Source organism: Vicugna pacos, chromosome 14 (genome assembly GCF_048564905.1).
Source record: "Vicugna pacos chromosome 14, VicPac4, whole genome shotgun sequence".
Classification (NCBI taxonomy): Eukaryota; Metazoa; Chordata; class Mammalia; order Artiodactyla; family Camelidae; genus Vicugna; species Vicugna pacos.
This window is the reverse complement of record NC_133000.1, coordinates 3,345,287-3,368,500: the sequence shown is the minus strand read 5'-3', so window position 1 is coordinate 3,368,500 and position 23,214 is coordinate 3,345,287. Positions and strand designations below refer to the sequence as shown.

The following is a 23,214-nucleotide window of genomic DNA, read 5'->3' as shown; positions in this document are numbered from 1 at the left end:
GCATAGGATGCCCTGCTTCTAGTAGCCTATCTGCATACAGCTTCTCATTGTCAGCAGCCTTCAATCAGGGCACACCTGAAGCCTTTCCTTTCTTCTGTAAAGCTTCCCCACTCCTCTGCCCCCCTTTCAGTCTCTGCCAGAACGCAAGTGATGGTGGCAGTCTCCCTTGCTAGAGCAAGGCCTTTGCCTAATCTTGCTTGGCTGGCCTTCACTGATTTCCACAGAATCTAGGGAGGACAATTCAGAGAGTGTCTGGAAAACAGACTAGAAGTTGAGACAGCTGGCTGCTGTGGTCACCTTCACTGTGGGCAGGACACCTCTGCTGAACTAGTAACTTACTCTTGTTTATTTGTGTGTTTCATTTTTTTCTGGCAGGTGCAGAAAAGGGGCCAGGGTCCATGTCTTGAGGATCAAGGACAGGAGCCAAAGACCCTCCTCCCGGGGAGATAAGGGTTCCCAATAGTGCTTCTCCAGGTTGGGGCTAAGGAGAGACATCCTGGCAGGCCCTGGGCAAAGCTGTGGTCACAGGACCATTACATGCAGGCTGTTACAAGGTATTGAATGTAGTTCCCTGTGCTCTATGGTAGGACCTTGCTGTTTATCCATTTTGTTTATAGTAGGTAGTATCCTCAAATCCTGAACTCTTCCGAAAGACTGAAGAGGAGGGAATGCTCCTAAACTCATTCTATGAAGCCACAATCACCCTGATACCAAAACCAGACAAAGACACTAACAAAAAAGAAAATTACAGGCCAATATCTTTGGTCAAACCCTTTATTAATGACACTGTGTTATCGGTCCAGAAGGGCTACACTTGTGTTGTCTTTCATTTGTCCTGAATAGGTTTTCTTCATCTCCTGCCTGCAGTTCCGTCCTCCTCATCCCCTAGTGTATTTAAGCTTTGTCCTCCCAAGCCGTCTTTATATTTTGAATGTATTTCTTTGAAAAACTATATAATAATGACTATATAATGTTTATTTTGTGTAAATTTTAAAAGCTTATATAAATGGTATTGTGGTATAAATCTCACTCAGCTTCTAACTTTCATAAATATGGTTCTTTTCAAGACCTATTTTGTGTCACTTTGTAGAACGGGCTTCTGACTGGCACATGAGACTCTGTTGAATTCAGATACCATGGCTTATCTCTTCCTCTCGCCGTGGACACTTGGGTTGTTCCCAGCTGCTCCCATTTCTACAGACCTGTACACGTCTTGTGAGCCTGCCCTGTGGGTTCTTCGGTAAATGTTTCCTAGAGTCGAATGGCTGGGGTTCTGGGTATCTGCATATTTAGTGTCTGGAAGTAATGCTGGCTTGCTCTTGGGCATGATGGTACCAGGGTTGTTTCTAATACGGTAAATACTGATAGAAGTGTGTAAGGACTGGGCGCTTGGCAGCCCCATCTCACAAGCAGGGTGCACAGCAGGTGCCGACTCCTCAACTGTCAGAACTTCCAGAGGCAAGCTGGGAAGGGATCATCCCATGCCTGGCGAGGACCAGGGGCCGCAGTCTGGGGTAGAGCTGTGTGTGCGTGCTGAGCGACGACATTCAGGATATGACCCCGAGAGATCAGTTTTCTGGTCCTGCGTGGTGTCCCCAGCCTGCGCCTGGTGAGTCCCCCTGAAGCCCCTCTTCCAACTTGCTGTCCCTTTAAGCTTGCCGGCTGCCCTGGAGCAGTCACAGCAACCGACGCTCTCTGGGTCCTGCTGCTCCGGCAGTCTGCCCCTCCCGCTCCTTCACCCCAGATTCTTGCCCTCCAAATACTGTGGGACAGGTGTTGGGAGGCTGAAATCACCTTCCTGTATCCGGGCCAGATAAAGTGATAATAAATGGAAATGACAGAGTTGAATGTCAGTTACCTGTTACTTAGAAGCGTCCTAGTAGTTTGGACCGTCACTGCTGGGTGGATGCTGGTGCTGTCTGCGTGGACATGTGTGGCAGTGCGTGCTTATAAAATTTAACCAGCGCTGTTATTTTCACCATACAGAATAAACAGCCTGTATCATTTTGTCAACATTAGCTTCCAGGATTTTCTCTGTTTTTTAAAAAAGGAATCATTGGCAATAAAGCAAAGCAAAAATTACCTTTAGCCATTACCTAGGCTCATTCCTTCTGTCTGCCCTCCCCCGCCTCCCACCCAAGGCAATTACTATTATGAGTGTGTTATGTATGATTTTAGTCCTTTTTTAATGTCTACAACTACATTTATAACTATAGATCCATAGGCAAGATATAATATTGTAGTTACGTTTTTAAAAGTTTACATACGTGATTTAATAGAGTCCATATATCATTTTCACATCACGCTTAGGCTTTTGAGATTATCCATCTATATTTATCATTTATTTGTTAATAGAGTCACTCTTTTTAATGTCTCTACAATATTTCATCATATGATTAAGATAGGCTTTGTTAAACAGTTCCTCTATTGATAAGTATTTAGATTTTTTTTTTACTGTTAGAAATAGTGCTGAAATGCATGTCTTTCTTTGTTTATATCTCCTTGTGTTCACATGTGTTTTTTAAGCTACGATTAAAAGTGGAAGTCCTGAATTGTAGGGCATGTGCAACCTAAAATTGCATTTCTGCTCCTAACTGTACTACATCGATTTCCAGTTCCCCGTATGCTGAGCACTTGGCATTGGCGTGCCTTCTAGTTTTAGCTTGAGCCTGATTGAATTTGAGCATATTTTCATACAATTATGGGCTATTGGCTTTTTTTTTCTTCTCTAAATCAATCACTTACATGGTACAAGATAAGGGTCCAACTTTATTCTTTTGTTTGTGGATATCCAGTTTTCCCAACTCCATTTTTTGAGGAGGCTATCCTTTCCCCACTCAGTGGTCTTGGCACCCTTGTTGAAAGTTATCTGACCATGTATGTGAGGGTTTATTTCTATGCTCTGTATTTTATTTCATTTGCTCTGTATGTCTGTCTTCATGCACGTATCACACTGTTTTGATGATCATAGCTCTGTAGTAAGTTTAAAGATAAGGGAATGTGAGACCTCCAGCTTTGTTCTTCATTTTCAAGGTTGTTTTGGCTGTTTGGGGTCCCTTAAGATTTCATGTGATTTTTAGGAATTTTTCTGTTTCTGCAAAAAGCATCATTGGAACTTTGATAGGGATCGCACTGAATCTGTAGACTGTTCGGGATAGTACTGACATCTCAGCAATATTAAGTCTTCCAATTCATGAACGTGGGATGTCTTTCCATTTATTGTTACCTTCTTCAGTTTTTCAGCAACATTTTCTAGTTCTCTGTGTGCAAATATTTTGCCCCCTGGGATAAGTTAATTCCTACATATTTTATCCTTTTTGGTGCTGTTGTGAATGACATTATTTTTTAAATTCCTTTTCAGATTGTTCATTGTTACTGTATAGAAACAAAATAATTTTTATGTGTTGATTTTACATCCTGCCACTTTGTTGAATTAGTTTATTAGTCCTAACAGGTTTTTTTTTTTCTGTGTGTCTAAGTGGAATATTTAGGATTTTCTGTGTGTAAGTACATGTCATTGTGAACAGAGATACTTTTCTTTCTTTCTTTCCAATTTGGATGCCCTTATCTATTTATTTATCTTGCCTAAGTACTCTGGCTAGGACTTCCAGTAAAACAGAACTGATGAAAGTGGACGTTCTTGTCTTGTTCCTGATCTTAGAGGGAGACTTTCAGTCATTCACCATCGAGCATGATGTTAGCTATGGGCTTGTCATAAATGGCTTTATTATATTGCGGTATCTTCTTTCTATTCTTAGTATGTTGAGCATTTTTATGATGAATGGGTGTTGAATTTGTAATTTTTAATGCATCAGTTGAGATGATTTTGTGACTTTCGTCCTTCATTATCTTCATGCGATGTGTTACACTTCTTGATTTTTGAATGTTGAACCATCCCTGCATCCAGGGATAAATGCCATTTGATCATGGTATATAATCCTTTTATTTTCCTGTTGAATTCTGCTCACTAACATTTTGTTGAGAAATTTTGCATCTCTTTTTCCAACTTTCTTTTTCTTTTTTTTTTTTGGCTTTCTTTTTTCTTTATTGAAGCATAGTCAGTTTACAATGTTGTATCAATTTCTGGTGTACAGCACAATACTTCAGTCATATAGGAAGATACATATATTTGTTTTCATATTCTTTTTCATCATAGGTTACTACAAGATGTTGAATATAGTTCCCTGTGCTGTACAGTATAAACTTGTTGTTTGTCCGTTTTGTGTATAGCAGTTAGTATCTGCAAATCTAGAACTCCCAGCTTATCCCTTCCCACCCCTTTCCCTGCATCATTGTTGATAAGGGGTATTGGACAGGACGTTCTCCTTGTCTCTTCACATAAGCTTCCCTCTGTGTGTCTGTCTCTGAGTCCAAGTTTCCCCTTTTTATAGGACACTAGTCGTAGTGGATTAGGGCTCACCCTGATGACATCATCTTAATTTGGTTAAGTCTGCAAAGAATTTATTCTGTAGTCCAAATGTTTGTGTCCCCCCACCCAACTCTTATGTTGCAATCCTAACCCCCAGGGATGATGGCATTAGTAGGGGGGGCCTTTGGGAGGTGCTTCAGCATGAAGATGGAGCCCTCATCAGTGGGATTATTGCCTCATAAAAGAGGGTCCAGAGAGATCCATAGCTGCTCTTCCAGGTGAGGGCACAGTAAGAAGGTGCCAGTTATAAACAGGTGGATGGTTCTCAGCAGAACATGACAATGCTGGTGCCTTGATCTTGAATTTCTCAGCCTCCAAAACTGTGAGAAACAGATTTCTGTTGTTTATAAGCTACCCAGTCTGTGTTGCTGTGTAATAGCAGCTCAAACAGACTAAGACAGCTTACTTCCAAACGTGGTCACATCAAGGTGCTGGGGGTTAGGATGGCAACATGTTTTCTTTTGGTGGGAAACGCAGTTCAACCTACAAAGGTCATGATGTACAATCGTTCCATATATTGGAATAGTTTCAATATTTTGCTAAAGATTTTGGTATCCATATTTACAAAAGATTTTGTTTTCTTGTAATGACTTTGTCTGGTTTTGGTGCCATTATAATGTGGCTTCATAAAATATTTGGGGAAGTGTTTCTTCTTCCTCTTTTATTTTTCTTTGGCTGATTTTAAGATTTTTCTTTTAGATTTTTGTTCTCTGTATTCACTGTAAGTCTAAGTGTGTGTTTTTTTTTTATTTATCCTGTTAAGGTTTATTGGTTTTCTTGCCTTTGTAGAAGATTCTTAGCCACTGTTTCTTCACATGTTGCCTCTGCTCCGTTTTTCTCCCTCTTTTTCCCCCAGGACTCCGATTAAATCTACGTTAGATCTTTTCACTTTATTTACTTGACCTTCTAAGCTCTTTTATGCATATTCCACATTTTTGCTCCTCTGTGCTGTATTTTGGGTAATTTCTCCAATCTATATTTCATTTTATTATTTTCACTTTCAGCATCATCCTATCTGATGCCAGATTTGCCCATTGAATTTTTGACTATGACTTCCCCCATTTGTAGAGGTTTCATTTGTCTCTTTTTCAAGCTTTCTGGGTCACTTTTCATAGTTTCTCCCCACATAGGTATGTTAAAGCTTGTGGGGTTTTTTTTTCCATACATAGTGCGGCTGGCTATTTTCTTTCTAAAGAAATCTGTGTCTTCCAGTTCAAGCATTTGAAGTCTTCCGTGGATAGGTTCTGCTGCCTTTTATTTGTTATGTCTCTTACGATGCTCTGCTTCCTCTTGGCCTTATACTATTTCTTTCCCTTGATAAGTAATTTGTGGGGCTTCTTTGAGGCCTAGGATGAAGGTATTTTTCTTCAGAGTGTATTCCTTTTTGCTTCTACCTGCCACTTGTAGCCCTACCAATCCTGAGCCGTTTTAAGCTAACGAAGCTTGAGGTTTCCTGGACAGCCCTGGTGATACCAATTTGGGATATTCTGCTAGAAGGCCGGCCCACCAGAGACTGCAGCCTTCTAGGATGGGTTCCCTCTCTCTCTCCTTCCTTCCTTCCCCTTCCTCCCACCCTCCCTTCTTTCCCCTTCATTCGTTCGTTCCTTGCTTCCTTTTCCATTTCTTCCTTCTTCTCTCTCTTTCTCTGCTTTCTTTCTTCTTTCCTTCTTCCTTCCATCCTTTCTTCCCCTCCCTCTCTCTCCCTTCCTCCCTCCCTTCATCTCTCTTTCTTTCCCTCTTTCCTCTTTCTCTCTCCTTCCTCAGGGCAATGCCAGGGCACCTCCTCCTGAAGCCCTGTGGGAGGAGTTGAATGGAGAATGGAGCAGGTCTCTCTCTAGCTCACCCTGACCCTTAGATGAATTTGTGTGACTATGAGGTTCTTTTAGATTCTCTACCTTGGGCAGGACCTGAGCCTTGACTTACAGACCCCCTGTTTCTCTACAGCTAACTTGAGTAAGAATTGGCACATTTCTTCAGGGGAAAAATGCTTTTTGAAATTTTCACCTATTTCTCTCAATGTTTTTTGCTTTTGATTAAATTTTGGCCTGCTAACAGCTCTTATCTTGACTAATGTATTTTAAAAGCTTTTTTTTTCAACTTCAGCATTTTAAAATATTTCTGTAGAGGGTTTGGGCACAATAAGATAGCCTACCATTATCTAAAGCCTTACTTAATGGTGTCTCAGTGAATCACTGCCTCCTACTAGTCTTGATTACCAAAGCTTTTCATTTGTTTCTTGGTGGGGTATTCGGTCTCCTGCCCCTACCTTGAATGTTTCATGGTGAAATCTAACTGTGGCTTCAGTATTCCCTCTCCCTCCAGCCTTTATAAGCAATTCAATTGGTTTGTGATTAAGAATAATGATTTTTTTCATTATTCTTTTTTTGGGGGGTGGGTATTTGAAGTTTTATTTATTTGTTTTATGGAGGTGCTGGAGATTGAACCCGGGACCTCGTGCAGGCTAAGCACGTGCTCTACCACTGAGCTCTACCCTCCTCCCTTTTTCATGACTCTTAAAGTCCGACAAACTTAATCACAGAGCATCTTGGTGTTGATTGTTTTGTATCAGATTTTCCTTAGTCATGTTGTGCTCCTTAAAGAAGGGTCTTCTTCAGTGAAGAGTTTATTCTACCGTGGCTTTAAATATTTTTGTTTGTTTTATTTTTTGTTTCTTCCTCAAGGACAACAAATAAGCATACATTGGATATCCTTTGTCCTAAATCTATAATTGTTCTCCAGTTCTTAATCTTCTGTGCTCTTTTTCATTTCATTTTGCTTAGTTTTCTGTAGAGTGTGCAGCACACTCCTCTTTTCAGCTGTCTATTATTTTATTTACTTCAGTGTGGCTTTTCATTTTCTTAAGGTATTTTCTCTTTCATTTCAGGAGTAAGCTCTTTCAGGTCCCTTCAGAAATTCTCCTTAAGTTTTATCATCACTTTAAAAAATGACTTTTTGAGCTCTTGTTCCATGATGGGTATGTTTAATTTCTTTTAAAGGAAATGCACTTTCCATGTGTCTTGTAACTTAATTCTTTTGATGTACAAACAAGGATTCTCTTTGTCTTTTGTTCCTCCTACTTTGTCATATTTTGGGCAAAGGATCGCATGACTTTGCACAGGTCCTATGGTGGCTAACTTTTTACTGTTGCTCAGTTTAGTGGGCCACCCCCAGACCAGTTACCTGCTAAGAAGGAAGGCACTTCGTGTGTGAGCTGGGGCGTCAGCTTAGGGTTAGCCCTTGCCTCTGGGCACAGTCAGCCACAGGCAACCTTTCCTCAGGCGGCAGGTCACCAGGCTTCACGAGGTAGCCCTGAGGAGCACGGGTCTCTCTCTGGTCAGGCCACGACCAGGGCTTGTTCACCTCCATCAGCAGCTGCTTCGCTCTCACTCACCTTGTACTTCTCTTTTGTTTCATCCCTTCACACGTGAGTGGGTTGTTAGGGAAATGCAGAAAGAGAAATAGCTGGACTAAACTACAGGGATGTCGGAAGATCCCTGTCCTCGAGGATTTGAACGTCTGCAGTAACCCTGAACTGAAGGGACTCTGACAAGTGGAGGAAGTTTGGGCGCAGGGGCACTGGTACAGAGACGCTTCCTGAGTGCTGGTGGCCCAGGGCAGACCCCTCCGCGAGCCAAGCTTTAGTTCTCACCAAAACCAGAGGAGGCTCTCTTTGGCCTTTTTGTCAAAAGCCTTATTTGTTTTGGGGTTAGGAGATGTCTAAGTGAAAATGTCACTGGACAAAATTAGGCAGGCAAGGAAGACTTTATTCAAGACTCTTGCAGGAGGGAGGGAGACTGAACTCAACTTGCAGAAATAAAGGACTGGAGAGGTTTTTAAGGGCCGAGGTGGGGGTGGGGGAGGGGAGTTGTGGACCTCCGTGTTTGAGGTCTTTACCCAGAGGAAAGCACAGCTCCTCCCATTTCATGATGGGGAGGGAGGGAGCGGCAAGTTTACGCTGCTCCCAGGTGACTGTATCTCAAAGAGACATCCCAGGCCCTTGAGGAAGATTCACTGGATCCTAAAGCTGGCAAGAGGCTTTGAGGAGATTTATATATATTTCAAAGGGAGTAGAGTAAGAATTTACAAGTTTTCTTTACTTTAGAAAAAACGACGGGGAGGTAAAGGGCCTGTAAGCAGGAGGACACCTGTCTGGAGCTGAGTCAGGCTGAGGGTCATCTGGTCAGGGGTCAGCTCTCTGGCCTGGGAGCTGTTGCTCTTCTGCCAAGACTCTTTCCGGGACGGGTCCCCATTTCATCCTACCCGCTTCTTCCCTTTCTCGAAGGCACCTGCTGCTCCCCCGGAGCCTGCCTTCGACAGAATTTTGTGTAACATCTCGGTGCCTTCTTGCCACAGGCCCTGCTCGTTTCTCTGTGAGCCGTCAGAGGTGGAGGAAATGATGGGCTGGCGACAGTCTCTGCAAAGAACAGATATGTCTAAAGCCCGCACCATTTACCTCAACGAACCCCTTAAGAACACTTTCTGCAAAAACTCCATCAGGTGAGAAGAGTGTGTAGCTGGAGGGAAGGGGTGGGGGGAAGGTGTGGCCTTCCTCCCCACAAAAACCAACACCTTGTGTGGATGTGTCAGGCTGTAATAGTTTTCGTGAACCTTGAGGAACTCACCACAGAGAGCAGGGCTTTTCTTCACCTTGTGTGGATGTGTCAGGCTGTAATAGTTTTCGTGAACCTTGAGGAACTCACCACAGAGAACAGGGCTTTTCTTCACCTTGTGTGGATGTGTCAGGCTGTAATAGTTTTCGTGAAACTTGAGGAACTCACCACAGAGAGCAGGACTTTTCTTCACCTCACCTTCAAGGTCGCTCTCTGTGACTGCTGCTCTGTGTCACGTGCCCTGGCTCACAGGCCGCAGCTGAGAGCTCTCTAGCAGACCTGCGCGTAGGAGGGACATCTTTTCCAGGTATCGAGGAACTGAGCGTTAGGCTAGTAAGACTTCTATTTCTTGAGGAATTGGCTGAGTTGAGTACTTACTGCAGAGGCAAAGTTAGATGAAAGCTTGAAAGGGATCAGTTTTTCATATATATATTCATAGATACACTTTTTTTTTTTTAAACCAGGCACTAAGGCCAGGGGTTGGATATACCAGCTCAGGAGTCACTAAGCATTTTCATGATTAGCTAATCAAATAGCTTAAAACTGTGCATCATTGACATGCAAGGAAAAAAAGATATCTCTGAGACCAAAAATGAAGGCAAAGCAGGAATCCAAAGAGGCTGGGGACACTGAAGTGGAGGGTTGCTCTGAGGACATCTGCCCAGTTCTGGTGACCCAGGGCTTCAGTTCTAATGCTCAGGTGGAGGAGAGAACCCAAGCCTAAGGCCCACACCTGGTGGAAACCAGAACTGCAGCCTCACCGCCATAAAACTGGGTCTTCCGAGGGCTACGTTCTAAATGAGAGGACAATAAAACATCTGTTTTTTAAAAGGGACATGAGAAAACGCAACCTCTCTTAAATTTGGCTCTGGGTTTAATATTTATGGATTTATGTTATGTATCTCTATTTTTAAAATTTATTTAGTGTGATGAATTTTAAGAGCTGTTTTGGGTTGTTAATTATTAATTCCATTTAATCCATGAGTCTTTCAAAAACATCCTGCCTGGGAATTCTTCATATTTGATGTGGATGAATTAAAAGCAGAAATACTGAATTTCCCATCTCAAAGCTCCCAAAGTTTGGTAAAATAACGTGCATGATACCCAGCAAATCCAGATACAATAAAGAATATAAGCAGTTTATGAAAAGAAGAAAGTATTAGGTACCTGGAACCCATTGTTTTTACCAACCATACTTCAAAAGACCTTACAAAAGTATTTGAAGAAGTCAGTTTTTTATATTGGGGGATTTATAGAAGCTAAAATTTTCATAAAAATCTTATCTATCTATCTATCTATCTATCTATCTATCTATCTATCTATCTTCTCCTTTCTTTGTGCTTAGAGAGCCTGCTGCTCCCTTCTTTCCAATGTCTGCGTACATAGTCATAGTGCTTCCTGAAATGGGGAGAATTCTTCTTTTATCCTGGGTTTGTTTTCAGATAACAATGAATGCTGTGAAAAAAGACAAAATAGCTTCAGAAGCGGGTCAGTGCTTTCAAACAAAGTTTTGTCCACTTCTGAGTTAGAACTAATGTTCTGTGTTTTCCATCAGCGTTTTCCAAGTTCAGCGCGTTAACTGAAATGCTGTCTTTCTTTTCTCCCGCAGCACGGCCAAGTACAGCATGTGGTCGTTCCTCCCCCTGTACTTGTATCTGCAGTTTAGCAAAGCTGCCAACGCTTTCTTCCTATTCATTACTATATTGCAGGTAGTGTCTCTGAACGTGCTATTAGATTAAGATTTTTAAGAAGTGAAAAGGTATAAAAAGCTCATTTAGCTGAAATGAGAGTTTTATGTAGAGAATAAATTTAAAGTTCTTGTCTTACAATATTTAAGTTACTCAGTGAGACGCTGAAACTCCACTTCTGGGCTGAAAGACACGTTGGTGCACAATAGATGAATTAATTGGTCCACAGTTCAACCTGATTTAGATCATTAATGAGATATAATTGGAGTGACTTTTGTCATTTGTGCCACCTTCACAATAGGGTAATTTTACTGTATTTTGAAAGGAATTATTTTATTTAAATTTTTTTAATTTTAATTTTAAAATTTTATCTTTTATTGAAGTATGGTTGATTAGCAATGTTAGTTTCAGGTGTACAGCAAAGTGATTCAGTTATACTTACGTATACATATCTTTTCAGATTCTTTTCCATCATAGCTTATTACAAGAAATTGATACAACACTGTAAAATGACTATAATTCAATAAAAAAGTTTAAAAAAAAAGAAATTGAATACAGTCCCCGGAGCTATATATACAGTAGGTCCTTGTTGTTTATCTATTTTATGCATAGTAATGTGCATCTGTTAATCCCAAACTCTTAATTTATCCCTGCTCCTCATTTCTTCTTTGGTAACCATAGTTTGTTTTCTATGTTGAAGGGAATAATTTTAAAAATCCAAATGTTTGTTTAAAATAGTGTTTTCCTTTTTTAAAAAAAGTGTGGTAAGAACACTTAACATGAGGTCTACCCCCTTAACAAAAGTTTGGGTATCCAATAAAGCACGGTTACGTACAGGCTCTTTGTATGCAAGAGAATCTAGAACGGATTCACCTTGCTTACCTGAAACTTTGTACTCACTGAGTGACAGCTCTGAGGACATCTCCCCAGTCCTGGTGCCCCCATTCTCCTCTCTGTTCCTATGAGTTTAACTATTTTTGGTGCCTCATACAAGTGCAGCCACACAGTATTGTTCTTCTGTGACTGGCTTATTTCATTTGGCAGAATGTCCTCAAGGTTTATCCATGTCACAGAAGACAGAATTTCCTTTTTTTAAAGGCTTAATTATATGTGTGTGTGTATGTGTGTGTGTGTGTGTGTGTGTGTGTGTGTGTGTATCTCATCATGCAAAGAAATAATAAGCAAGCGAAAAATAATAAGGCAGCACAGGGAGTGCACACTGGCCCAAGTCTGGAAACATTGGCCTAAGAACTTGTCTAAATCTAGAAACCAGAGGGTCAGCTCCAAAGCCTCACTGCCCTTGCACCCATCGGAAAACGACCACAGCTTCAGTTTCAATCACTTACTTCCTCGTATTTTAAACAGTGGGGGTCGCCCTGGAGCACTCTCCTGGAGTGATCTGTACCCAGGAAACGTTATTCCCCTGTGTCTCCAAAAACTTTCTCCTCTTCCTCAAAAAGAAGTAAGATTTGGTTAAGATAGCTGACCTTTTGGTTTTGGATTGAACTATTTTGAAAAGATGCTATTTTAAACATTTAGGTTTTGAGCTGCTCCCACCGAAACATAATGAAGTGTCTATTAGAAAGGTGACATAAGGAGTGAAGTGTTACTAAGCAGATGCACTGAGGACTCATCTATGATGTGATATTCAGGGTCATACTCCAGGGATGGTTTGATATGCTGAATATTTAACGTGTCTATTGTTGTCAGGTCCTGGGCCAAGCCACTACTAGTGTAGCTCTCAGTGTACGCAGAGTTCAACAAGGACTTATAAAATTAATAGTGTAACTCTGTTTTGCAGCAAATTCCAGATGTGTCCCCGACAGGAAAATATACAACTCTGTTGCCTTTGCTGGTTATTCTTACAATTTCAGGCATCAAAGAGGTTGTAGAAGATCATGTAAGTTTACTGTAGTAAATGCTCTCAAAACTAGTGCCTCGAGTATAAGACTTCCTTTTTTTCAGGCTTTTTTCTTCCTCTTTTTTCTGGCTGTTGGTTGGAACTGTATGATTTTTAACATCTGTAGTTGATGTGAACTAAAGCTTTGAGGTTTCAAATTTTAGATTTGATACATATGTGTATTTGAGAGACCAGCAGGAGTTAATAGCTGTCCTAAGAACTATGGTAGGGTCTTTGGGGAGATAATCCAACCAGAGAAAACCCGAAACGGCTGAAACAAATTGTGCTGTTATTTCATTTCGCCTGTAACCTTGTCAGGGGTGTGATTTCACACGGGCCTGCCGATTTCAGTGGAGAAATGAAACAAGAGAGAGAGGGTTCACAGTGTTTTCTTCTGCTCGGACCCTACCCGCGACAGCTGGGGTCACTCTGGCAGAGCCCCTCCTCCCTCGCCGTCCCCGTGCTCATTTTCCAGCATCACCGGCTGTGGTCGCTCGTGTGCTTCTGCCTGATCCCTACCATCTTGTTATGGCATCCGAAATAGCTACCTGGTTGCTGGCCTTTGAATCATTTGTAATAGGGAAGAATTCTTCAAACTCAAAAGCCTTTGGTTAAGTTGGATCAACATTCAGAATTGCTGATTATGTGTTTAACCAAAAGTAGTCATTACAAGCAACGTATAAAATGTCAGCATTTCAAGTAGCAGTTTACTACGCAGCAGGCACTGTGCTGCGTGTATGTGTGCACGCGTGGTGCGCGCGTTTAGATGGAGGCACAGACGAGCTGGCGACCTGCCGTGGCCGCGTGAGCGAGGGGAAGAGCCGGGCTGCCCGCCGGGAAGCCGGTCGGGGCCCCACCCTCCCCGCGCGGCTCTGCCGCCGCCCTCAGGCCGCACCACAGTTGAGGGAACTGTTTGTTAGGCCTGCTGCTGCTATTCTTTCTTCAACCTGCTGTGACTAGTATTGTGATTCGAATTATTCATTCTAAACTTCTGATCTAATGGATCTTTTTTCTGTAACAGAAACGACATCTGGCAGACAGATTAGTTAACTCAAAGAGCACAATAGGTAAGTGGTGAGCTCGAGCCTCTACCCCTCCCCCACGCCTTCACTCGAAGAAAATATCCGGATCCATCAAGTAGGTACAGGTAACATGTTTTGTAACAGATTATTATTTAAAGAAATATTGAAACAAAGGATGAAAAACGGAAGGAAGCCGTTTCCGTATATTCGAATCAATAATTACGTTAACTAGAGTGAAAGAAAAAAAAAAGAGGGGAAGGATGGGATACCTGGGGTATGAGCAATTCTTACGTCCACGAGAAAGATCTGCGTGCCACTGAATCTCTCTCAGCCCTTGTTCTGACGTGTGCAATCTCTGTAATTAATCAGAAACACCTTAAGTTGCTTTGCAGGCTATCCACTGGTGCTTTGGTGTGTAATACCAACTGTTTTGTCTTTGGGATTGGCAGTGACTTAATGTAGCCTCTGTCAAATTTATATCATATCAATCATATGTTACATTGTATGATATACATTGCTGTATGTTGGTGTAGTGCATGTGAACACGATTACTCTCTCAGATTACATAAAGCTTAAATTAACAAAGGCAGTACTTTATAAAGAAACACCTGTAGTTCTGGGGAAGAGGTCTCTTTTATTATTTTGGACTTAACCTAATGCAATAATTACAGTGAATACATAGCTGTTTCTTTTTCAGTGCTAAGACAGAATGCATGGCAAGTGATTCAGTGGAAAGAGGTAAGAATGTATTTTTGCTTTTAACTTAGTAATTAGCACCTTCCACATTTAAAGTTACAGGTTTTTATCTGTAAAATATGTCTTCAGGAACCATCATATTGTCCCATTTTGTAGATGAGAAGGTAGAGGATCAAAGAGAATAAGTGTCTTGCCCAAGGTTACGTGACCAGAAAGTGGTAAAAGTAGGGTCTGAGCGTCAGTCTGTCTGGTTGGAAGTCTGCACGCCTTCCAGCGTGCCTCAGTGCTACCTGCGCGTCAGCGTGTGGAAAGTTTCAAGTTGATGGTTCACAAACTGTTGCTCTGGGTACTGGACGGCCTTTATATGGAGGCTGTCTCAGGGAATGTTGTCGTGAATATCTGCCCGTGGAATGTGAGTTAAAGGCATACAGGAGCTGGATTCTGACTTCATCCTCATCAATAATTAATTGATGACTCATGTAAAATTCCTTTGAAATCTAACTGTAAGAATGTATTGATTTCAAAATATCATCAGTGTTTCTTCCCCTGAGGGAGATAAACCAGGAGAGTTGGTAGTGATTGCATTTCCCTCCTCTCCCTGGGACTCAGAGGAGACAGAAATGGAGAGATAGCCCTCCGTGCCTGATGGAGGACATTCCCCTAAAACCTCCACAGTCGTGACAGCCAAAACTGTCTGCAGACATTGCCCAGTGTCCCCTGGTGGATGGGGCGGGCAGAATAGCCCCTGGTTAAGAACAGCGGTTTTAGAGGAATGAATGCATCAGGAGGTAAGATTATTCTAATGTGGATGAAATTCACTAGGACGGTTCCAGGATTTTCATCTTACACTTTTCCTTGAGAATGTTTGACACATTTTGCCTCTGTTTTGTGATTTTTAAAATTCATACTTCTGTTTTTTTCTCCTGGCTTGAAAGGTAAATGTGGGTGACATTGTGAAAGCCACAAACGAACAGTTCCTCCCTGCAGACGTGGTCCTGATTTCTTCCAGGTTAGTTACGTTAGCGGGCGTTTAAGGAACTTTTGTTGTGACTTAGAATTTTTAAGAAAACCAAAGGCTTTTTCCTCTCTCACTTCATCATCCCTTTCTCTACATTGTAGACCAGTAACTACAGACATTTTCTATAAAAGGACACACAGTAAATATTTTCATCTTTGTGGGCCATGCAATCTCTGTTGTAGCTATTCAGCCCTGCCTTTGTAATATCAGAAGCAGTCATCGGCAGTATGTGAATAAATGGCTATGGCTGTGTCCCAGTAAAACTTTATTTATAAAAGTACGCAGGGGCCAGATTTGGCCTTTGGGTCATAGTTTGACAACTACTATTCTATACTTTCATTATCTTTTCTTTAATTTCCCTGGACATATTTTCTCCTATCCAAATTCTCAGATTAATTCCATCTCTTCTACAATTTCTACAGACATTCAACAAATCTAAAAGATGTTACACTTACTATCTAATTTTATTCTTCTGTAATAAAGAGACGTATTTTACAATAGAAGGAAACTTACAGAATACTTAAGATGAAGTAGATCTGATGAAATGTATGCAAGTGCTTTATGGAGAAAATAATGAAACTATCAAAAGACATCTGAAAATAAATATATGAAAAATATATTCTTGGATAGGAAGATCTGATATTATAAAAATGTCAATTACCTCCACGCATGCTTGGCATGTTCAAGGTCCTGGGTTCAACCCCCAGTGCCTCCGTTAAGGGTAAAAAAGATAATTTGGGGGCACTTGTCTGACCATATCTGAAGGGATAATTTTTCATTTTTAGCAGTTTAGACAGTAAAGTACTGGCACAGGAATAGACATGGCAAAAAATGAAATTTGTCTCGACACAAAAATCAATTTTACATAAATTGAAGAGTTAAATGTGAAAGAAAAATTCATAAACTTTTAGAAAACTCTGTGATTATCTTTTTGGCCTTGAGTTAAAAAAGGATTTTTTCACAGTCATTCAACTACAAAATTTAAAAGTCTGAATATAGTATGTGCTGACAAGGACATGGTGCAAAAGGAGCTCTTATTCATTGCTGATATTAATATAAACTGGTACAACAGAACTGATAAATAGTTTACCTAATGTAACTGAAAATTTGCATGCTCTTTTATGTAGCAATAACACTGCTAGATATATATTTGTTTAACAATGACATATGTGTATATATATGTGTGTATATATGTATATAGTTTCTCTTACACATATAAACTCTTGCACATAGTGAATAGGAAACAATGTATAGAAGCGTTCATGGTGCTTTGGTTTATAATGGCAAAAGCTTGAACCAGTAAAAATGTCCATTGATAGGAGAATAGATGAGTTGCGATTAATTCATAAAATAAAATTCTATGCAGCCGTGAAAATGAATGAATTGCAGTTATATGCATTGACATGGTTGGATGTCAAACACATATTGCTGAAGAGAAGAGACAAGTCATCGAAGAAGCTGTACATATAATTAAGTGCATTTATGTGGCGGTCAAGGCCAGGAAAAACTAACCAGTGTATAGCTTAATGATACAAATATGATATGAAACTATAAAGAAAGGCAAGGGAATGACTGTTATACTTATTAATATAGTAGTTGTTTCTGGGATGGAGAGAGGAAAATGTAATTGGGAGGCCTTTCAGTTACAGTAAGTAGTTGATTTCTTCTCCTGTGTTTATGTGGGTATTGATTTTATTGTTATTCTTAAAATATAAACGTTCATTCTATAAACTCTTTTGTAGTATGATGTATTTCACAGAAAAATAATTTTATTTTTGTTTATTTTTCAAATCTACAAGAGATACACATGTAAAAATTTACTGGAATTGACTTTCTTTGAACAATTATAGTCTTTTTTATTAGAAACATTTTAAAAATAGGTACCACCTTTATCAGCCTGAGGGATGCATATCTTATGGTCAAATTCAGAGGCAAAAGTTTTTTAAATGAGAGCTGTTGGTCTAATGGAAAAACCTGAGGTACATGAACATGCCTTATCAGTTGGAACAGCTTTTCTATTTGTGTTCTTGGTTCTTTTATCTCTCAGGAAAGAAGCCCCCTTATCTTTCTCACGTAGTGGTTGTAAAACTAGAATGATGATATGGTGGTAATAAAAATGAAAATATGCTTTGAAAGTAGTAACATTTCCCCCCAAATTCTTCATTATCATAAGTGAATTGCATTGAACATGGAGTGAAATTTTGACAAGGCAAATGTTTGCTAACTCAGTGGGAAATTTTCTACTGAGCTATTACTCTGCAAGGTGAATTTCAGCCTTGTAGGTCTAGACTTCTAATATCCCCTGGCAAAGTAGTAGTTGTAGTCCTGTCAGTTCTGAAGAACCGTTACTGATGTAGATCACATTTCTGAAGTTACCATTATTGGGAAACTAGTTTGTTGGAGAGATATTGACTAAACATTATTTGCTTTATTTTCCTTAGTGGACCTCAGGCATCATGTTACGTTGCAACATCTAATCTGGATGGAGAGACAAATCTAAAAATACGTCAGGTAAGAATACCTTTTTATGTTTTTTTTAACATTTTTTATTGATTTATAATCATTTTACAATAAGATACCTTTTTAATTTCTGATTTTATACCCGAGTCTACAATGTCAAGTTTTGTCAGGCACCAGTTATTGTTTTTATGATGAAAATTGTCTCACCATTATTGAATGAATGTAATTTATCCTCATCAGACATTTAAAGAGTACCTTTAAAATAATGAACAGGAACTATGTGAATGTGTCACTCACGACTGCAAGAAAAAATGCGTCCTATAAAATTCAGGTCATAGAGGATAACACACCTTTATGCATGTCGTTTTGAGGATATACCTGTTAGTGATTCGATGATAAAACTGCCGTCGTGGTGAAACACGACAACTAGAGTGAAAAGAGGTATATATGAACTCTGAGTGATCTTATAACTCAATGGAAAAGGGTAGTCAATGATGCCAATACCAAAATAACAGGAAGTAAGCAGCATCTTAGAGACTGTAAAGGATCCAATAGAAAAAAGCTTCAGTGAGCAATCACAAGCATGCTTGAAACAAATGAAAAATAAAAAGTTTCAGCAGAGAAGCAGAAAGTCTCAGCAAAAAAATAGAAGAAATAAAGAAGAACCAAGTGGAAATTTTAGAACTTAAAAATACAACAACTAAAAAGACCCAAACAACAAACCAACCAACCAACAAACAACAATAACAAAAAGCCCTCTAGGGACAGGCTCAACAGCAGAATAGAAGGGCCAGAGGGAAGAACCTGTGAGCTGAAAGACAGCACAACAGAAACCACCCAGTTTTAACAGCAAAGAAAACAGACTGAAAAAAAAAATGAACAGAGCCTCGGACACCTGTGGGAATATAACCAAAGGGCTGACATTCATGTCGTCAGAGCCTGGAAGGAGGGGAGACAGAGAAGGAAAGAGTTTCTGCCCAAGAAATAATGGCTAAAACTTAGCAAAACTGTATTACATTTTTTTTCTGTTTGTTTTGAGGATGGGAAGACAAATTAAAAACTGGGAGGAAATATTTGCAAATTACATGTCTGACAAAGAACTGGCATCTGGAATAAAGGACCATCAAAATCTTACAAAAGAAAAAAAAAACCCCACCAAACAACCTCATTAGAAAATGGGCAAAAGAGACATTTCACAGAAGAGGATATAAAATGGCAAATAAGCTCATGAGAACATTCGCCACATCATTAGCCATTAGGGAAATGCTGTCACTACACACTCATCAGAAATGGCCAGAATTAAAAGTATTTATGAAACCAAATGCTGGTGAGGATGTGGGGAGACTGAGTCTCTCATATGTTGTGGGTGACTTGGAAAACACGCTGGCAGTTTTGTATAGCTGTCATACGACCTATCAGTTACACTCCTGGGCATTTATCCCAGAGGAACGAAAACTCATGTTCACACAAAAACACTTATACAAATGTTTATAGCAGTTTTATTAGCAACAGCAAGATCTAGCAGGTACATCATTAGTACTTACTTTGTTTACTGGTTGTATATTTAGCCACCTTACTAAATTCTTACACATTTTTAGCATTTTTAACTCAAGCGTGTAGGGTTTAAGGGCAGAACATCCTTTCTTTAAAATTTGGGTCACTGTTGGTCTTTCCTTCCCAATAATGATAATACCTCACTCCCCCTACCCTTCAACCCCATCTCATCTCTGGAAGCTCCAGAGCAATTGAAAATGAACTTGGTGATAGATCCTAGTCCCCTCTTGCTCCTGACTGACACAGAAATACTTCTGATACTTCATGGTTAAGTATGATAGTCGTTTTTAATGTTTGTAGTTCTCTCTTATGAAAGTTGGGAAGTTTTTTTATGTGGGAAGCTTACTAAGAATTTTTTTTCCTAGAATGCATGTTAAATCTTCCACTAATTTTTTTCAGCATCTATTGGTACAATAATGCTTTTTCTCCTTTCATTCATTAGTATATCACTCTTTGGTTTTTGTTTTAAGAACTTTTTTTTGGGGGGGTGGGAATTAGGTTTATTTATTTATTTTCTTAATGGAGGGACTGGGCCTTGAACCCGGGACCTCATGCATGCTGAGCAGGCGCTCTACCACTTGAGCTACACCCTCCGCCTCAGTATATCACTCTTGAGCATCTGTTTTTGAGTTTGATGCTTATACATGTTTTCCTCTTCTGGGAAATACTTGTTCATGTTGGTTGTTTATTTTTCTTCTGAGATATTTCTATTTTTTATAGATTTATAAGATTTCTTCATGCATTTTAAATACTAATTCTTCTATCAGTTATATGTGTTGCAAATGTCTTCTCCCAGTTGGTAACTGCTTTTATACTTTCTTTGAGGCATCTTTTAACAAACAGAAGTTCATCCCAAACTGTTCCAGTGTAGGTTTCTGAGTGTCAACACTTCTCAGACCTTGTATGCATGCTTGAGAATATTTGTACTAAACTTTCACATTTATTTGATATTTGGAAAGATGCAGCATTCTAGATTTAAAGGTCTTGTATTTAAATACCTAAAAATAAAATCCTCAGTCTTCCTGTATCTTGTTTTTAAAAACACTAGTGACAGTTTGATTCCTAGTCTCTTGAGGATGGTCTGCCTTTTCTCTCTGGAAGGTTACATAATCTTACTGGAACGAGGCATTTTCTAGGCGAGTGGTTCTCAAAGTATGACCCTGGACGCGCAACACCACCATGTTAAAAATGCAAATTCTGCAGCCCCACCCCAGACCTACTGAATAAGAAAACTCTGTGTTTTAATAAGACCTCCAGGTGAATCTGGTACCCACAAAAGTTTGGGGTTATTGTTCTAGATTCTTGCTACTCCAAGTGTGATGCACATCAACAGCTATGGACATAAATGCATCAGATGCTACATAGTATTTGGTTATGGTGATGATTATTTCACAAACGGTACTTCATATAGAGGTGACAAAACTTAACTTTCGTACCTCTTTTGACCTTATTAAAATTATTTGCAACATGCTGGTATGCCAAAGTCTTCAAAGTTTATATTAAAATTTGATGGGTATTCTTTATTGTCTGGTAAGCACAATACATTTTTAGACACTGTCTTTTCATAATCTTCTTTTATTAACTATTAGAGACATTGAACTTTGCCATTAAAATTCTGTTTTCATTTTTTCCTTTGATTTTATTTTGTAGGCTTTGTTGGAAACAGCTGAAATGCAAACAGAAAAGCAATTGTCAAGCCTCTCTGGAAAAATAGAATGTGAAGGACCTAATTGTCATTTCAACAGCTTCACTGGAACCTTGCACCTGAATGGTAGCAGGTATCATCTTTTCCTTCTCGTGTTTTGTGCACTTAATCTTCCCTTGAACTTACAACTTCTGTAGTCACCCTAGGTAAAAAAGATGCTTTTCTCTTTAAAATTTTTTATCAACGTATCTTTGGAATGATGAGACGTGGATGACAAAGCAGTTTTTTCTACTCTTTTAGAAATAGATACATTTTTTGAAGACACGTTTGTTTCTATTGCTGTTTGCCCAAAAAGTTGATCTTGACAAAAGGAAATCTATCTATAAGGTGAAAGCCGAGGTTTGTTTTACATTGTAAAAAGAAAAACTTTGGTAGTTTATAAGTGCTCTTTGTTTTTAAATTTTTAGCCCTGTTCCAGTTGGGCCTGAGCAGGTCTTGCTAAGAGGGACACAGCTTAAGAATACTGAGTGGATTCTTGGCATAGTTGTTTACACTGGACTGGAAACCAAATTCATGCAGGTAAAATCATCTATGATGACAGTCTTGCTTTTAGATTATTCCTTCTGCCTTTATGAAATGAGGGGCTTTAGTATTCTCTTGAATTTGGAAGCTCATCTCTATTAAGCTATTAATAAAATACAGAAATGGTAACTTTAATCTGATACAGTGTGACTGAAAAGTTGAGAATATGTATTTGCCTATATCCCCCGTGCTGTCCATTGCATCTCCATGACTTATTCACTTTGTAACTCAGAGTTTGTACCTCTTAATACCCTTCACCGATTTCACTCATCCCCCAACCACCGTCCCCTCTGGCAACCACCTATTTGTTCTCTGTATCTATGCGTCTGTTTCTGTTATATTTGTTCATTTGTTTTGTTTCTTTAGATTCCACATAGAAGGGAAATCATCAGGCATTTGTCTGTCAGACTTATTTCACTCAGTGTAGTATCCTTCTAGATCCATCCATGTTGTTGCAGCTGTGAGATTTCATTCTTTTTTATGGCTGAGTAATATTTCACTGTGTGTTGAGATACGTATATCACATCTTCTTCATCCATTCATCTATTGATGAGCACTTAGATTGTTTCCCGATCTTGGTGATTATAAATAATGCTGCAGTGAACAAGGGGGTGGAGATGTCTTTTTGAGTTAGTGTTTCTGTATTCTTCAGATAAATACCCAGAAATAGAATTGCTGGATTGTATGGCAGTTCTAGTTTTAGCTTTCTGAGGGACGTTCACGCTGTTGTCCATAGTGGCTGCACCAATTTACGTTTCCGTCAGTAGTGTACAAGGGATCCTTTTTACCCACATCTTTGCCAGAACTTGTTATTTCCTATCCTTTAATAATAGCAGTTCTGACAGGTGTTATCTCGCTGTGGTTTTGATTTGCATTTTTCTGATGATCAGTGATGATGAGCATCTTTTCATGTGCCTTATTGGCTGTGTGTCTTTTTTTGGAGAAAGGTCTATTTAGGTCTTCTGCCCATTTTTTGATTGGATTGTTTGCTTTTTTTTGATACTGAGTTTGTATGAGCTGTTTGAATATTTTGGAAATTTAAGCCCTTGTCAGTTGCATCATTTGCAAATATTTTCTCCCAATCTGTATGTTGTCTTCGTTTTATATATGGTTTCCTTTGCTGTGCAAAAGCTTGTAAGTTTGATCAGATCCCATTTGTTTATTTTTGCTTAGATTTCCTTTGCCTTGGGAGACTGTCCATGGTTTTTAAACTGGAAATAATTCAGTAACTAGAAGTGGTAAAAACAATAAATTTGTGAGGTTTTTGTCTGTTTGTTTGTTTTTGTTTTGCTATTCAGAAGATCACCTGGACTGTCAGATTTACTATATTTGTTTTTTTGGGAACCTCATACTTTGAGGTGATGGATCTGCTATGCGAGTATGTTTTCTATGAACTAGAGAATGATGCTCCAAGAACTGAGGTGGAAAAGCCACGCTCATTAAACCACAGGCATACTTTCAGTCTGTTAGTTTTTGGCAAAAGACATCCTACTTTTCCTACTTTTCAACTGCTGCAATTTTGACCTCTTCTCACTATAAAAATGTTTCCCACTATAATTCACTTGTTTTGTTTGCTTTTTGTCCTTTTTGGTATGTGGTTGTGTGCTACT

At 39.5% G+C, this 23,214-nt stretch overlaps 1 protein-coding gene across 3 annotated transcripts in view; it reads left to right on the top strand.

The window, feature by feature from the left end:
• Window positions 1-1,578: 1,578 nt before the first annotated feature.
• LOC102532863 (phospholipid-transporting ATPase IB-like) overlaps window positions 1,579-23,214 on the top strand; it is a 103,293-nt gene continuing 81,657 nt past the window's right edge. Inside the window, exons 1-10 of one of the 3 annotated variants that reach the window (XM_072976028.1) lie at window positions 1,579-1,609; window positions 8,783-8,926; window positions 10,649-10,748; window positions 12,529-12,627; window positions 13,649-13,694; window positions 14,347-14,387; window positions 15,281-15,354; window positions 17,805-17,874; window positions 21,028-21,155; window positions 21,490-21,601. In XM_072976028.1, the coding sequence (XP_072832129.1) occupies window positions 8,823-8,926; window positions 10,649-10,748; window positions 12,529-12,627; window positions 13,649-13,694; window positions 14,347-14,387; window positions 15,281-15,354; window positions 17,805-17,874; window positions 21,028-21,155; window positions 21,490-21,601 (774 nt within the window). In that variant the 5' untranslated portion in view covers window positions 1,579-1,609; window positions 8,783-8,822. Of the gene's footprint in view, window positions 1,610-4,668; window positions 4,752-8,782; window positions 8,927-10,648; window positions 10,749-12,528; window positions 12,628-13,648; window positions 13,695-14,346; window positions 14,388-15,280; window positions 15,355-17,804; window positions 17,875-21,027; window positions 21,156-21,489; window positions 21,602-23,214 lie in introns of those variants that run through there. The other 2 variants (XM_072976027.1, XM_072976029.1) reach the window with 2 other exon arrangements.